Genomic DNA, 14,544 nt, shown 5'->3' on the forward strand with positions numbered 1-14,544 from the left:
AGAAACGATAACACACAGCATTTCTATGCAAATGTAAAAATCAAGATGGACTTAAATGAAAATGGTAAAAACAATAGTAAATTAACAGTGGATATGAGAGACTAATGCGGTGATTAAATAAAAGGTGATAAAATAACTAATATACTGTATATAGAAGGGGATAAAATAGAGTATAACATCCTCTGCTTTATGACCATCACTGCATTTTGAAAGAAGTGTGTTCGCAGAATGTTCCTCGAACTGAACTGCTGTCCCTGAATCCTGGTCGACACTATCACCGTTCTCCCTGGTGATTGACACGTCAAAACTCCTTTTACAAAACTCTAGTATAAGCATCTTTATACATCTCTGAAAAGGAAAGTTTTCGAAGCGAATAGGGGATAAAAAGTCATCTACTTGAGATGTCACCTCTCCCTCACACACCTCCACCTTCCCTACAGGCGTAATAGCGGGTGTAACGTGGATTAATGGTGTTCTGAAGGAAGCACTCCTCATTGATAACCGGCTGACACTTCTTCAACCCACACATCCTCTCTCTCCCTATCTACCGCTCTCTCCATCTCTTTCCACATGTCGCCCACATTCCCCCTCTGCCTCTCCGACTCACCCATACACCTACACCGTTCTTCTCTCCCTCTTTCACTCTCCTCCCCGTGCGCCGTCTCACCCTTTTGTCCCTCCCACACACACGCTCCCTCTCTCTCCAACTTTCTTCTCTCTCCTGCTTTCTCTCTTTCTCAATAGGATCAGTGCTCCTAGTCCAGCCAGACCCTGTAATGAGTTAGTTGCAGTGTGAAAAACCTCTGCTTTAATCTCTTTAGACCTCGGGCACAAACCACTGAGCTCCACTTTATAGTGCAGAAATGTCACTTAGCGTTGTGTGTGGGCCTAAATATCCAGACCAAACAAAGTATACAAAAGTTAACTTCTTGGCTCGTTAGTTTGTACCCTTTCACCATTTTTCATATTTATTGTAATACTTTCAAGTTTCCTATATTTTCCCCAATGTAGATGTCTTCCGCTCTTTAAAGCGTCTTAAAGTGGCAATATGTCACTTTTTGGGCGACCTGTCCAAATTCAAATAGAAATGTGAATTATAGAGCTATCGTTCTACTTGAAAGAAAGTTTAAGAAGCAGTAGATTTGTTTCTGTCTGTATGCTACGTCTTGCTTGTCCTATGTTGCTCTGTCTGTATGCTACATCTTGCTTGTCCTATGTTGCTCTGTCTGTATGCTACGTCTTGCTTGTCCTATGTTGCTCTGTCTGTATGCTATGTCTTGCTTGTCCTATGTTGCTCTGCGTGTGCTCACTGCTCAATGATTGTCTATATTGTTATTGTTTTTAATAACCTGCCCAGGGACTGCGGTTGAAAATTAGCCGGCTGGCTAAAACCGGCACTTTTACTGAAACGTTGATTAATGTGCACTGTCCCTGTAAAAAAATAAACTCAACTCAACGTAACTTATTCAGCACTCAGAATTAGATTTCAAATGTCCTCCACCTCTGCAATGACCCTGGGCCTAAAGGAGAGGCCTTGCACTCATCATCAATTAAAGCAACATGTACAGTGTCTTCAGAAACTGTTCACACCCCTTGGCTTTTCTACATTTTGTTGTGTTACAGCCTGAATTTAAAATGGATTACATTTCAGATTTGTTGTCAGTGGCCTACACACAATAACCCATAATGACAAAGTGAAATTATGTTTACAAATGAAACGCTGAAATGTCTTGAGTCAGTAAGTATTCAACTCCTTGGTTTTAAGGGAAGCCTAAATAAGTTTAGTAAAAATGTGCTTAACAAGTCACACAAGTTGCATACACTATAATAGTGTGTAACATGATTTTGTATGACTACCTCATCTCTGTACCCCACACATACAATTATATGTAAGGACCCTCAGTCGAGCAGATTCAAGCACAAAGACCAGGGAGGTTTTCCAATGCCTCGCAAAGAAGGGCACCTATTGGTAGATTTAAAAAGCAGACTTTGAATATCCACTTGAGCCTGGTGAAGTTATTAATTATACTTGAATGGTGTATCAATACACCCATTCACTACAATGATACAAGCTTCCTTCCTAACTCAGTTGCCAGAGAGGAACTGTAGTTCAGTTGGTAGAGCACGTTGCTTGCAACACCAGGAAGTCGATTCCCGGGACCACCCGTACATAAAACAGTGTACGCATGACTAAGTTGCGTTGGATAAAAGTGTCTGCTAAATGGCATAAATTAATGCAGTTGTAATGTTCTCTTCACAATGGATATTCAGTGAAAAGCATTTATAGAATCTATGGCCTAAGCACATCCCTGAAGACTACAATTATCATTTAATTTAAGTTTGATGTGAATGTTTATTTGTTAAATGTCATGATTACATATAATTATTTTATCATGTGTTTGGTATTTTCAGGTTAGATTGTTTGATATTATTCTTTAATTCAGTTAATTTTGTTTTCTTCCCTTTTTGTTTTCTAGCGTGACTTCTGCAAAGCTTGTCCACCCCGTTACAGATCCTGGTACAGTCAGCCCTGTTACGGTCCGCCCTGTTACGGTCCGCCCTGTTACGGTCCACCCTGTTACGGCCAACCCTCTTACGGCCAACCCGGTTACAGACCCTATTACAGACCCTGTATCAAACAGGTAATATAGTATACGTAGCTATGGGCTGGATGGATGCTTTGCTCTACCTAGCCTCTTCATCTGTCTCTTTGGAAGTCCTGCCTCTGTCTCTCTCATTAAGTCAGTCCTACCACTAACCGTATGCAGCGTCTGCCGTGTGTTGGATTGCCTGAAATCCTGCTCTGCATTGCTAATGCTAAGACATGCACGATTTATTTGTGCCATCCAATTTGTCTAAGTATATTTAATAGATAAAATGAAGCTTAGCTCCCATCATGGAACTACTATAGCTTGTGTATGTGTGTGTGATCGCAACGGGTAAAATACATTCGGTCTCCAAGCCTGAATCAAATAATAGAATTGTTCCTCGCAATGGGGTCTACCATTTACCTCTGTCCATTTTGATTCTCCAGACAGAAACTAGTATTAGAAAGCATACCAATGCTATTTGAGCCCAGGTCTTTCGGACAGTAACAAACTGCTCCAGTATCTCACAACACAACCACGTCGCAACTACAATACAGCTTTAAGAAATACTTCTTGTGCTTCACTTCTAAGGCATGTTCTGTAACCTTCATCTTCCTCTTCCCCTCTCATCCTCCCTGCTGACATACTAACACACACAGGGGCCATTGATCATGAGGAAGAGGCTGTGTGATTTGGGAGGATCTAGGAGCCTGGCTGTGTGGGTCGACAGCACTTCTCAGAGAGGTCATACACCAGTTTACTGCTAGGGATTTCTACCGGCAGCGGCAACAGAGAGGGTGTGGGAGGGAGAAGGATGGGAAGGTGGAGCCATACAGATGACTGGAGAGAGATAAAGACATGGGTGAAAAAGAGAAGCATTATTTGGGCAAGAGAGGAACAAAGAGATCTATAGAAAGGGAAAAAAGAGAGAGAGAAAAGTGACAAAGAGAGTGAATGGCCTATAGATAGACTGTATGATCAAAGCATGATTTGCATGAGTCACTCTTCAGTTCTATTGATGATGTCATCGGGACTGATGTCATCCATTGCCCCGCAATTCACAGACCTATTCACTGGACCTGCCTCTGACGCACCTGGAAATGCTTGAAATGCGCACACACACAATTTAATGCTGGGAAGCCTTGATTGGACACAAGCGTTGGAGTTGGAGATTTTTCAGCCTCGGCTGAGAAGAGTGTCATTTAATATATGTTAATATCCCTCATTCCCTCAATCTCTCTCAAATGCTTGAATTAGCTTGTGATCATTTGTGTGGCTTGGACGGTCACGCGCGGTTCACCAGCCCACAGCAACATAATTTGAGGGATAATTTGAAGCATTTAGGGAACGTAAAGCCACAATGGAGGTTGATCCAGTGAAATGGGCTGCGAAGACAATTATCCACTTTGAAGATAATAACGTCTACATATCTATCTAGCAATTCACTATAAATAGGTTTTTAATGTTGATATACACCGAGTGTACAAAACATTAGGAACGCCTGCTCTTTCCATGACCATAGACTGACCAGGGGAGGAGACGGGTTAAAGAAGGATTTTTAAGCCTTGAGACAGTTTAGACATGTGTAGTGTATGTATACCATTCAGAGTGTGAATGGGCAATGCGAAAGGAGGTGCAGTGTTAGGAAGGTGTTCCTAATGTTTTGTACACTCGGTGTATTGTTAAGAATGTCTGTGTCATTGTGTGTAAGTGAACAGCAGTCATTGCTATCATATTTGAGGCCTGGCCTTTGTGTTTTTGCACACCAAGCTGAACCGATGTGTGTCTGTGAAGTAACCTTGCCACTACATTCACATGTCTAAGTCACATTGACATACCTGTCATAACAATCCTGTTATAACCTCCATGCAAGCATGCAAGCGTCATACACATGATCCAATCACATCACAGGCTCTGTGACGGACAAACAGGCTGACCTGTTTATATGGCGGGTTGGAGAGGAGAGGTGACGATTACAGTAGAGGAGGGAAATGGGGTAAGCGGAAATGTAGGATAATATTTGTCATACTTTAGGAGATGATAGCTTGCAGGAGAGGAGGGGAGAGGACGGTCAAGTGGATCTTCATACCTTATCTGTTACCAGAGCTGAAATCAGAGGTTTACACTCATGTACAGGGTGTTTGTTCCTGTGAGGTGGGGACCTAAAAACCCAGCTTTATTATCCCCCAGACAGACCGATACAGATATTCTCTCTACCCCCCCTCCACGCTCCAGATACTGTCATTTACCCACACAGTCACGTCAGCACTCCCCTTGGAACCACAGAATATAGGCCACTGCTCAGAGACTATACTGTTCTGAATACAACTCTAGATGTAGCCACTCTGCAAATAGGAGGATTTATAGCCGAGTTTAGCTTATTTTTTTGCTACCATTGTTATAAGCGTTAAAGCATTTGGTGCTGGGTAGTTTAGCCTAGGAGACCTTGAACTTTGCCGTATTTGGATTGGTAGGCCATTTAGTTTTGTCAGGCAAGGTTGGCAGGCGATTTAAAGTGGTCTGACTTGGAGGAATATATCAGAGGTGACACAGTGAGTAACTGGTTTGATTTATGGGTCCTGCCTCTTTTTTTTTTTTTTTTTTTGCATCTCTCTTCCTCTCGCTCTCTCTCTTCCTCTCGCTCTCTCTCTTCCTCTCGCTCTCTCTCTTCCTCTCGCTCTCTCTCTTCCTCTCGCTCTCTCTCTTCCTCTCGCTCTCTCTCTTCCTCTCGCTCTCTCTTCCTCTCGCGCTCTCTCTTCCTCTCGCGCTCTCTCTTCCTCTCGCGCTCTCTCTTCCTCTCGCTCTCTCTCTTCCTCTCGCTCTCTCTCTTCCTCTCGCTCTCTCTCTTCCTCTCGCTCTCTCTCTTCCTCTCGCTCTCTCTCTTCCTCTCGCTCTCTCTCTTCCTCTCGCTCTCTCTCTTCCTCTCGCTCTCTCTCTTGCTCTCGCTCTCTCTCTTGCTCTCGCTCTCTCTTGCTCTCGCTCTCTCTCTTGCTCTCGCTCTCTCTCTTGCTCTCGCTCTCTCTCTTGCTCTCGCTCTCTCTCTTGCTCTCGCTCTCTCTCTTGCTCTCGCTCTCTCTCTTGCTCTCGCTCTCTCTCTTGCTCTCGCTCTCTCTCTTGCTCTCGCTCTCTCTCTTGCTCTCGCTCTCTCTCTTGCTCTCGCTCTCGCTCTTGCTCTTCCTCTCGCTCTTCCTCTCGCTCTTCCTCTCGCTCTCTCTCTCTCTCTTGCTCTTCCTCTCGCTCTTCCTCTCGCTCTCTCTCTTGCTCTCTCTCTTGCTCTCTCTCTCCTCTTTCTCTAACGGCAGGGTTTGGCTCTAACAAAGACGGGCTCTCATTGTGGTTGCAGTTTAAACTGGCAAACCGATAGAGCTAGACAGCCTGGCCGGCAGGCAGCTCATTCGCAGAGCAATCAGTGTCACACACAGCTGCACCGCACCGCCTCTTAACCCGCCCATTAATCCCACAGGTTGAAGTTGAGTCTGAGCCTCATTTGTGTAGTCTTTGTCGCTTTTCTCATTTTCTACTGCATTTCTCGTCCCCCCCCCCCCCCCCCCAGGCCAAAGGCTCCAGAGCAGGCTCCATCAGAGGAGAGTGACAGAGTGAAGAAGGAGCGCCCGATGAGCACCATGAGCGAAGCGTCGAACTTCACAGGAGGGTCAGACTACAGCACCTACCCTGGCAGCAGCCCCGCCACACGGGTGAGTGCTCCACGTCGGCCTGTACACCCAACCCCTAACAGACCACTAGACCCACTCCCTATATCTGAGAGGATTGGTTCCTAAAGAGCACATGGACGCCACTGTAACGGATGTCATGCAACTATGATGCATGTACAAGGACAGGGTGGGATTAATGTACTGTGTCAAGAGTGACTTGGCTAATAGGGTCCTGTGAGAGGGGAGATAGAGGTCCCAGTTCTGGGATGTTAATGGGAGTCTTGTGGGGTCAGTGATCTCTCCCATTTTCTCCATTAAGTCAATGTTGCGAGGGCTGTATTAGTCCACCGAGAGTATCAAAACAGGGGCTCTACATGAGATAATATGTGCTGGATTGTCCCAGGCCTGTCACAGATAGTTACAATTCTAGAATGGTCACCAAGTGATTTTATTGTACAGCGTGTCAGTTTATAAATGCTTAATAGACTAGTGTATAAATATGCATGCTTTATTCAAATGAAAAGCATGCTTTCATGAATTCATTATGTTTTACTTTGGCTTACACTGACTAAAAGTGTGGCTTGGTGGCATGTATTTATTAATGAGCCATAATTATTGATGAGTTACCATAGAGCCCTACAGTGGAGGTGTCATAATACCCTTAATAAAATCTAGCGGTCAAACAAGGAAATGGTTCCAGTTATTTTTCCACCATTCATTTTTCCCATAGGGGATTTTAGTAACACTTAAAATAAGGGCTGTATTTCCTATAGGCTTACCCTGGTGTGACATTTTGATAACCATGTAAATCTCTCTCGGACAAGGTGACTTTAAGCAATATATTCGCCTGGATTAACCCCCCCGGCCACCCCCAAAAACAAAATGTAATGCTAATTGGCTGCTAATGCGGCTATCATAAAGACCTACAGATACCGTGATGATCTGGATTGAAACTATTTCCCTGTTTGACTGCTAAGTTTTATGGGTATTATTAAATGGTCCTTCTGTAGCTCAGTTGGTAGAGCATGGCGCTTGTAACGCCAGGGTAGTGGGTTCGATCCCCGGGACCACCCATACATAGAATGTATGCACACATGACTGTAAGTCGCTTTGGATAAAAGCGTCTGCTAAATGGCATATATCATATATTATTATATTATTATATTATTATTATTATTATTATATTATTATTATTATTATTATATTATTATTATATTAAATACTGTCGAACTCTATTGTGGGTCGAGCTTTTGTTATTAGTTATTATTACATTAGTCTCTCTCTTGCTCTCTCTTTCTCTCGCTCTCTGTATCGGTCTCTCGCTCTCCCTCTCTCAGTAAAGATGGTCTTGTAGAATGGGCTAGTTTAATGAGGTGAATACTGTACCTTTTCCTTCTGTTGTTTATTAACACCAAAGAGCCAAATGCAGGTTAACGGTCTTCACCTATATTTACTAACGGAGGATGATAATTTGAATGAATTTGTAACTCTCCTCCGCTAATTATGCATCTTCAGAAATATGTTTGTGTGTGTGTATATATATGTATATATATACTGAACAAAAATGGAAACGCAATAATTTCAACTATTTTACTGAGTTACAGTTCCTAGAAGGAAATAAGTCAATTGAAATAAATTCATTAGGCCCTAATCTATGGATTTCACATGACTGGGCAGGGGCGCAGCCATGGGTGGGTCTGGGAGGGCATAGTCCCACCCACTTGGGAGCCAGGCCCAGCCAATCAGAGTGAGTTTCTCCCTACAAAAGGGCTTTATTACAGAAATACTTCAGGTTCGTCAGTTGTCTGGGTGGCTGGTCTCAGACAATCCCACAGGTGAAGAATCTGGATATGGAGGTCCTGGGCTGGCGTGGTTACACGTGGTCTGCAGTTGTGAGGCCGGTTGGACGTACTGCCGAATACTCTAAAACAGGGGTGGGCAACTCCAGTCCTCGAGGGCCTGATTGGTGTCACAGTTTTGCCCCAGCTAACACGTTTATATTTTTGTTCAGTGTATATATACAGAGCCATGAACAAGTATTTGCCCACCTTTCTGATTTTCTGTTTTTTCATTTCTTTTACATTTACATTACATTTAAGTCATTTAGCAGACGCTCTTATCCAGAGCGACTTACAAATTGGTGCATTCACCTTATGACATCCAGTGGAACAGCCACTTTACAATAGTGCATCTAAATATTTTAAGGGGGGGAAGGGGGTGAGAAGGATTACTTTATCCTATCCTAAGTATTCCTTAAAGAGGTTTTATATACTGAATGTTATCAGATCTTCAACTAAAACCTAATATTAGACAAAGGGCACCGGAGTTTAAAAACAACCAAAAATTGTATACTAATTTTATTTAATTAACAAAGTTATGCAACACCGATTCCCCTGAGTTAAAAAGTAATTGCCCCCTTACATTCAATAACTGGTTGTGCCATCTTTAGATGCAATGACTGCGAACCAAATGCGTTTTGAAGTTTTTGATCAGTCTCTCTCATCGTTGTGGGTGAATGTTATCCCACTCTTGCATGCAGAACTGCTTTAACTCCGCGACATTTGTGGGTTTTCAAGTCCTGCCACAACATCGCAATTGGGATTAAGTCTGGAATTTGACTAAGCCATTACAACACTTCAAATTTGTTGCTTTTTAACCATTTTCATGTAGACTTGATTGTGTGTTTTGGATCATTGTCTTGCTGCATGACCCAGCTGTGCTTCAGGTTCAGCTCACAGACAGATGGCCTGACTTTCTCCTGTAGAATTCTCTGATACAGAGCGGAATTCACAGTTCCTTCTATTAAGGCAAGTTGTCCATGTCCTGAGGCAGCAAAGCATCCCCAAACCATCACACTACCACCACCATGCTTGACCGTTGGCATGAGGTTCTTACTGTGGAATGCAATTGTTTGGTTTTCGCCAGTCATAACAGGACCCCCATCTTATACAAAAAGTTGATTCAAGTTTGCCACAAAGCAACTGGAAGACTCTTGGAAGAATGTTCTATGGACAGATGTCCCATTATGCCTGGCGAAAACCAAACACTGTATTCCCACAGTAAGAACCATGGCGGTGGTAGTGTGATGGTTTGGGGATGCTGTGAACTGAAGCTGATGGCCAGCTGGGTCATGCAACAAGACAATGATCCAAAACACAATATCAAGCCCACATGAAAACGGCTAAAAACAAACAAATTAGAAGTTTTTTGGAATGGCCTAGTCATGACCTAATCCCAATTGAAATGTTGTGGCTGGACTTGAAACAAGCAGTTCTTGCTTGAAACCCCACAAGTGTTGCTGAGTTAAAGAAGTTCTACAAAAATTCCTCCACAGCGATGTGAGAGACTGATCAACAACTACAGGAAGCATTTGCTTGCAGTCATTGCAGCTGAGGTGGCACAACCAGTTATTGAGTATAAGGGGGCAATTACTTTTTCATACTGGGGAATTGGGTGTTGCACTTTGTTCATTAAATAAAATAAGTATACCTTTTGTTGTTGTAAACAATGCTTCCCTTTATCTAATATTAGGTTTTGGTTGAAGATCTGATAACATTCAGTATCACAAATATTGAAAAAAATCAAACCAGAAGGATGGAAAATACTTTTCCACGGCTCTGTATATACATGTTTTTACATACAGTATACTGACAGTTTGTCCATTTACATTTTCAGCCTTCGAGGTCTTACAAAAAGGTCCACAACTTTGGCAAGAGGTCCAACTCTATTAAGAGGAACCCCAATGCCCCGGCGGTCAAGAGCAACTGGCTTTACAAACAGGTATTGGAAAGTTTGTACATCGTTTGTAGTTCCCAGTATAGAAGAACTTGACTAAATTACTTAATTGCAATTTACTCTCAAAATAGTCTAGAGAATTGCAGAACCTGTGCAAATCAAATGGCTGATTGCAGTATGTATAATGATGAGTGGGTGTTGGTGGAAGTGTGCAGCCGACACAGTCTTCCTCAGTGGGTTGATGAGAGAGTCTGTGTGACAGGGCTTTGTTTGGATAGCCACCTGCACCCACACACACACGTGTAAAATTCTAAAATTGATTAAATTGTTCTTTTCCCTCATAAATCTACACACAATACCCCATAATGACAAAGAAAAAAAAGCAGAAATATCACATTTACTTAGTACTTTGTTGAATCACCTATGGCGGTGATTACAGCATAGAGTCTTCTTGGGGATGACGCTACAAGCTTGGCACACCTGTATTTGGGGAGTTTCTCCCATTCTCTGCAAATCCTCTCAAGCTCTGTCAGGTTGGATGTGGAACGTTGCTGCACCGTGGGGATGGTGCCAGGTTTCCTCCATATGTAACGCTTGGTATTCAGGACAAAGAGTTCAATCTTGGTTTCATCATACCAGAGAATCTTGTTTCTCGTGATCTGAAAGTCTTTAGATGCCTTTTGGCAAAATCTGTCATGTGCCTTTTACTGAGGAGTGGCTTCTGTCTAGCCACTCTACCATAAAGGCTTGATTGGTGAAGTGCTGCAGAGATGGTTGTCCTTCTGGAATGTTCTCCCATCTCCACAGAGGAACTCTAGAGCTCTGTCAGAATGACCATCAGGTTCTTGGTCACCTCCCTGACCATGGCCCTTCTCCCCCGATTGCTCAGTTTGACCGGGCAGCAAGCTGTAGGAAGTCTTGGTGGTTCCAAACTTCTTCCATTTAAGAATGATGGAGGGCACTGTATTCTTGGGGACCTTCAATGCTGCAGATATGTTTTGGTACCCTTCCCCAGATCTGTTGCTCGACACAATCCTGTCTCGGAGCTCTACGGAAAATTCCGTGGAGTATTGTGTGTTGATTGCAGAGGATTTGTATTGAATCCATTTTAGAATAAGGCTGTAACGTAACAACATGTGGAAAATGTCTGAATAATTTCCGAAGCCACTGTAGCTACATACATACACACTGCTGTTCAAAAGTTTGGGTTCACTTAGAAATGTCCTTGTTTTTGAAAGAAAAGCATTGACTATTGTAGCTGGGAAAGGCAGATTTTGTTTTTAAATTGGAATGCCTACATGGGCTTGCAGAGGCCCATTATCAGCATCCATCACTCCTGTGTTCCAATGGCACGTTGTGTTAGCTGATCTAAGTTTATGATTTTAAAAGTAATTGATCATTAGAAAACCCTTTTGCAATTATGTTAGCACAGCTGAAAGCTGTTGCTCTGATTAAAGAAGCAATAAAACTGGCCTTCTTTTAGACGAGTTGAATAGAGAGGAGAATCAGCGTTTGTGGGTTCAATTACAAGCTCAAAATGGCCATAAACAAAGCACTTACTTCTGAAACTCGTCAGGCTATGCTTGTTCTGAGAAATGAAGGCTATTCCATGCGAGAAATTGCCAAGAAACTGAAGATCTCGTTCAACGCTGTGTACTACTTCCTTCACAGTACAGCACAAACTGGCTCGAACAGAATAGAAAGAGGAGTGGGAGGCCCCGGTGCACAACTGAGCAAGAGGACAAGTACATTAGTGTCTTGTTTGAGAAACAGACACCTCACAAGTCCTCAACTGGCAGCTTCATTAAATGGTACCCGCAAAACACCAGTCTCAACAGTTTACAGTGAAGAGGCAACTCCGGGATGCTGGCCTTCTAGGCAGATTTGCAAACAAAATATTAAGATGGGCAAAAGAACACAGACACTGGACAGAGGAAGATTGGGAAAAAGTGTTATGGACAGACCAATCTAAGTTTGTGTGAGAATCACAAAGAAGATGATCACATGAGACTCAGATGCTGGAGGAGTGCTTGATGCCATCTGTCAAGCATGGTGGAGGCAATGTGATCGTCTGGGAGTGCTTTGGTGGTGCTAAAGTGGGAGATTTGTACAGGGTAAAAGGGATCTTGAAGAAGGAAGGCTATCACTCCATTTTGCAACGCCATGCCATACCCTGTGGACGGCGCTTAAGTGGAGCCAATTTCCTCCTACAACAGGACAATGACCCAAAGCACAGCTCCAAACTATGCAAGAACTATTTAGAGAAGAAGCAGTCAGCTGGTATTCTGTCTACAATGGAGTGGCCAGATCTCAACCCTATTAAGCTGTTGTGGGAGCAGCTTGACCGTATGGTACGTAAGACGTGCCCATCAAGCAAATCTAACTTGTGGGAGGTGCTTCAGGAAGCATGGGGTGAAATCTCTTCAGATTACCTCAACAAATTGACAACTAAAATGCCAAAGGTCTGCAAGGCTGTAATTGCTGAAAATGGAGAATTCTTTGAAGGACACTATTATTTCAATTTAAAATCCTTATTTATAACCTTGTCCATGTCTTGACTATATGTTCTATTCATTTTGCAACTCATTTCATGTATGTTTTCATGGAGAACAAGGACATTTCTAAGTGACCCCACATTTTAATGGTAGTGTTCACAGAGACAGACGGACACTCAAAGGGAACTTGACCATCTAAAATAGGTTTAATTACAGCCGCAATAATGGGCACATGCCGATCTCTTCAGCAGCAGCGGTCAGCTGTGTAACGTCACACGCACGTCTGTTGGGATTTTCCGTTATCTATCTAACAGGGACATCCTCATTCACATTCCGAAAGAGACACATTCACTTTGAATCTGTATTCCCAAACAGTGAATTTAAATCAGATTGGTTTGTGGGAGAGTTTGACCTCGTCTCTTGTTATCTGGCAATTCTATTCAATCTAAATGTTGATACATCATTTTGTCATTCTCATTTAAATAGCCTGAGTCCTTTGTTTTAGTTAGTACTGATACGTTGGCCTGGTCTCTCAAGCAAAGTGACAACCATCCTTGATTGGATGTAACTTTTTCTCTTTCTCTCTCTGCCTCAATTAATCAGGTCACTTTACAGACTGGCTCGACCAAACTTTGTGGTGGCTGAGCTATTTTGCTCATTCTTTCTACCTGTACAATGCAACTTGAGCATTTCCTCTCCCTCACCAAGCTCTGGCTGTGGGTCACTGTGTCTCAACTCCCTGGCACACACAACACACACACTCACTCACTCACTCACTCACTCATTAAGAACAATCAACATTAGCATCACTCAGTTTCCAACTAGCGTTGAGCTGTTGTCAATAAACTTTCTCTTTTGCGCTTCCCTCTACCATGCTGAATTACCCTTTCAAAGCTGCGTTGGTTCTCTCTCGCAAGACGTGCCTTTTCTCCTTCTCAAACCTGACAACCAAAGTCTTCTCTTAAAGGGGAAATATTTTATTGATGACGGGCTTTTCTTTTATGCCTTTGTACTCCTCCTCGTGCATCAAAAGAAAGCTGCGTATGAAGACAAGAAAAACAACAAAACCGTCTTAGATTATTTATGTTATGAATAAAAAATAAAGGCAACATTAGAAGAGAAGCCGTTATTTTTACAGAGAAAAGACTGACGCTTATTATCTAGAGACGAAAGCCAACTAAGGCATGCACAGACACACAGCTATAAAAACAGAAAGGGGAACCTTGTCTGGGAGTTAAGAGATAAAAAGGGCCAATTTGCTTCAGTGGGAGGAGATAGCTGTGGTTAATGAAACCGTCTGGGATCAGAGGGAGTGTGTACGTTGCTTCCTGAACTCCGTGACAGTCTTGGTGTTGGCCACTCGCATCCGGAGGGACAGCAGGGTGTGCAGGATTTGGTTCTAGCCTAGCTCTACTTACGCATTCAATTGAACAAATCAAGCTAGGTCTAGATGAAAAGCAAGGGCAGCCTATAGGTATTCATGACCTGGATTGAGGAACACTGCTCTATACACTAGATCTGATAGCAAATGCTTGAATAGATGGAAGCAAAATGCCAATTATTGTCGAAAGGCTCGCCTAGCTTATCTGAGGGCAAGGAACAGCCTCTACCAAATGTTTTGCTCTGTCTCAGTATCTGACTGATGTCTCCTGTCTTCGGTTCCCCTGTAGGACAGCACGGGGATGAAGCTATGGAAGAAGAGGTGGTTTGTGCTGTCTGACATGTGCCTGTTTTACTATAGAGGTGAGACACACACACACACACACACTCAAAGCGCAACACACGGTTAAAGTTTGAGTATAAGATATCATAGCTAGCAGTAAAACGGAAACGTATTTGCTCCGGATGTAGACATACCCCAGGTTTCAGAGAGTTTAATTTCCATAAATTGTTCAATTAAACGGTCCCGGAGTGCAATCAGCCAGCTCTTTCCTGACATGCCCAGAGGGGAATTTCCTGTATATTGGTAAACCAAGAGACGAGAGAAGAGTTCTTAAAAGAGCGTTGACGTGCTATGCTTTCTGATAACAACATCTAGCTCTCTCTCGCGCTCTTATCGTCTTCACTCACTTC

At 43.0% G+C, this 14,544-nt stretch overlaps 1 protein-coding gene across 7 annotated transcripts in view; it reads left to right on the forward strand.

Moving 5' to 3' along the window:
- Positions 1-14,544, forward strand: part of LOC124014216 (pleckstrin homology domain-containing family A member 5-like) — a 164,770-nt gene that overhangs the window by 119,030 nt on the left and 31,196 nt on the right. For 6 of the 7 annotated variants that reach the window (XR_006834984.1, XM_046328992.1, XM_046328993.1 and 3 more), the window contains exons 5-8: positions 2,478-2,642; positions 6,142-6,283; positions 9,917-10,021; positions 14,142-14,214. Coding sequence is in view for 6 of the 7 variants with exons in the window: in XM_046328992.1 (XP_046184948.1) it covers positions 2,478-2,642; positions 6,142-6,283; positions 9,917-10,021; positions 14,142-14,214 (485 nt within the window). In the remaining variant the exon portion in view is untranslated. The remainder of the gene's footprint in view (positions 1-2,477; positions 2,643-6,141; positions 6,284-9,916; positions 10,022-14,141; positions 14,215-14,544) is intronic. The other variant, XM_046328995.1, reaches the window with a different exon arrangement.

This window comes from Oncorhynchus gorbuscha, linkage group LG25 (genome assembly GCF_021184085.1).
Source record: "Oncorhynchus gorbuscha isolate QuinsamMale2020 ecotype Even-year linkage group LG25, OgorEven_v1.0, whole genome shotgun sequence".
NCBI lineage: Eukaryota > Metazoa > Chordata > Actinopteri > Salmoniformes > Salmonidae > Oncorhynchus > Oncorhynchus gorbuscha.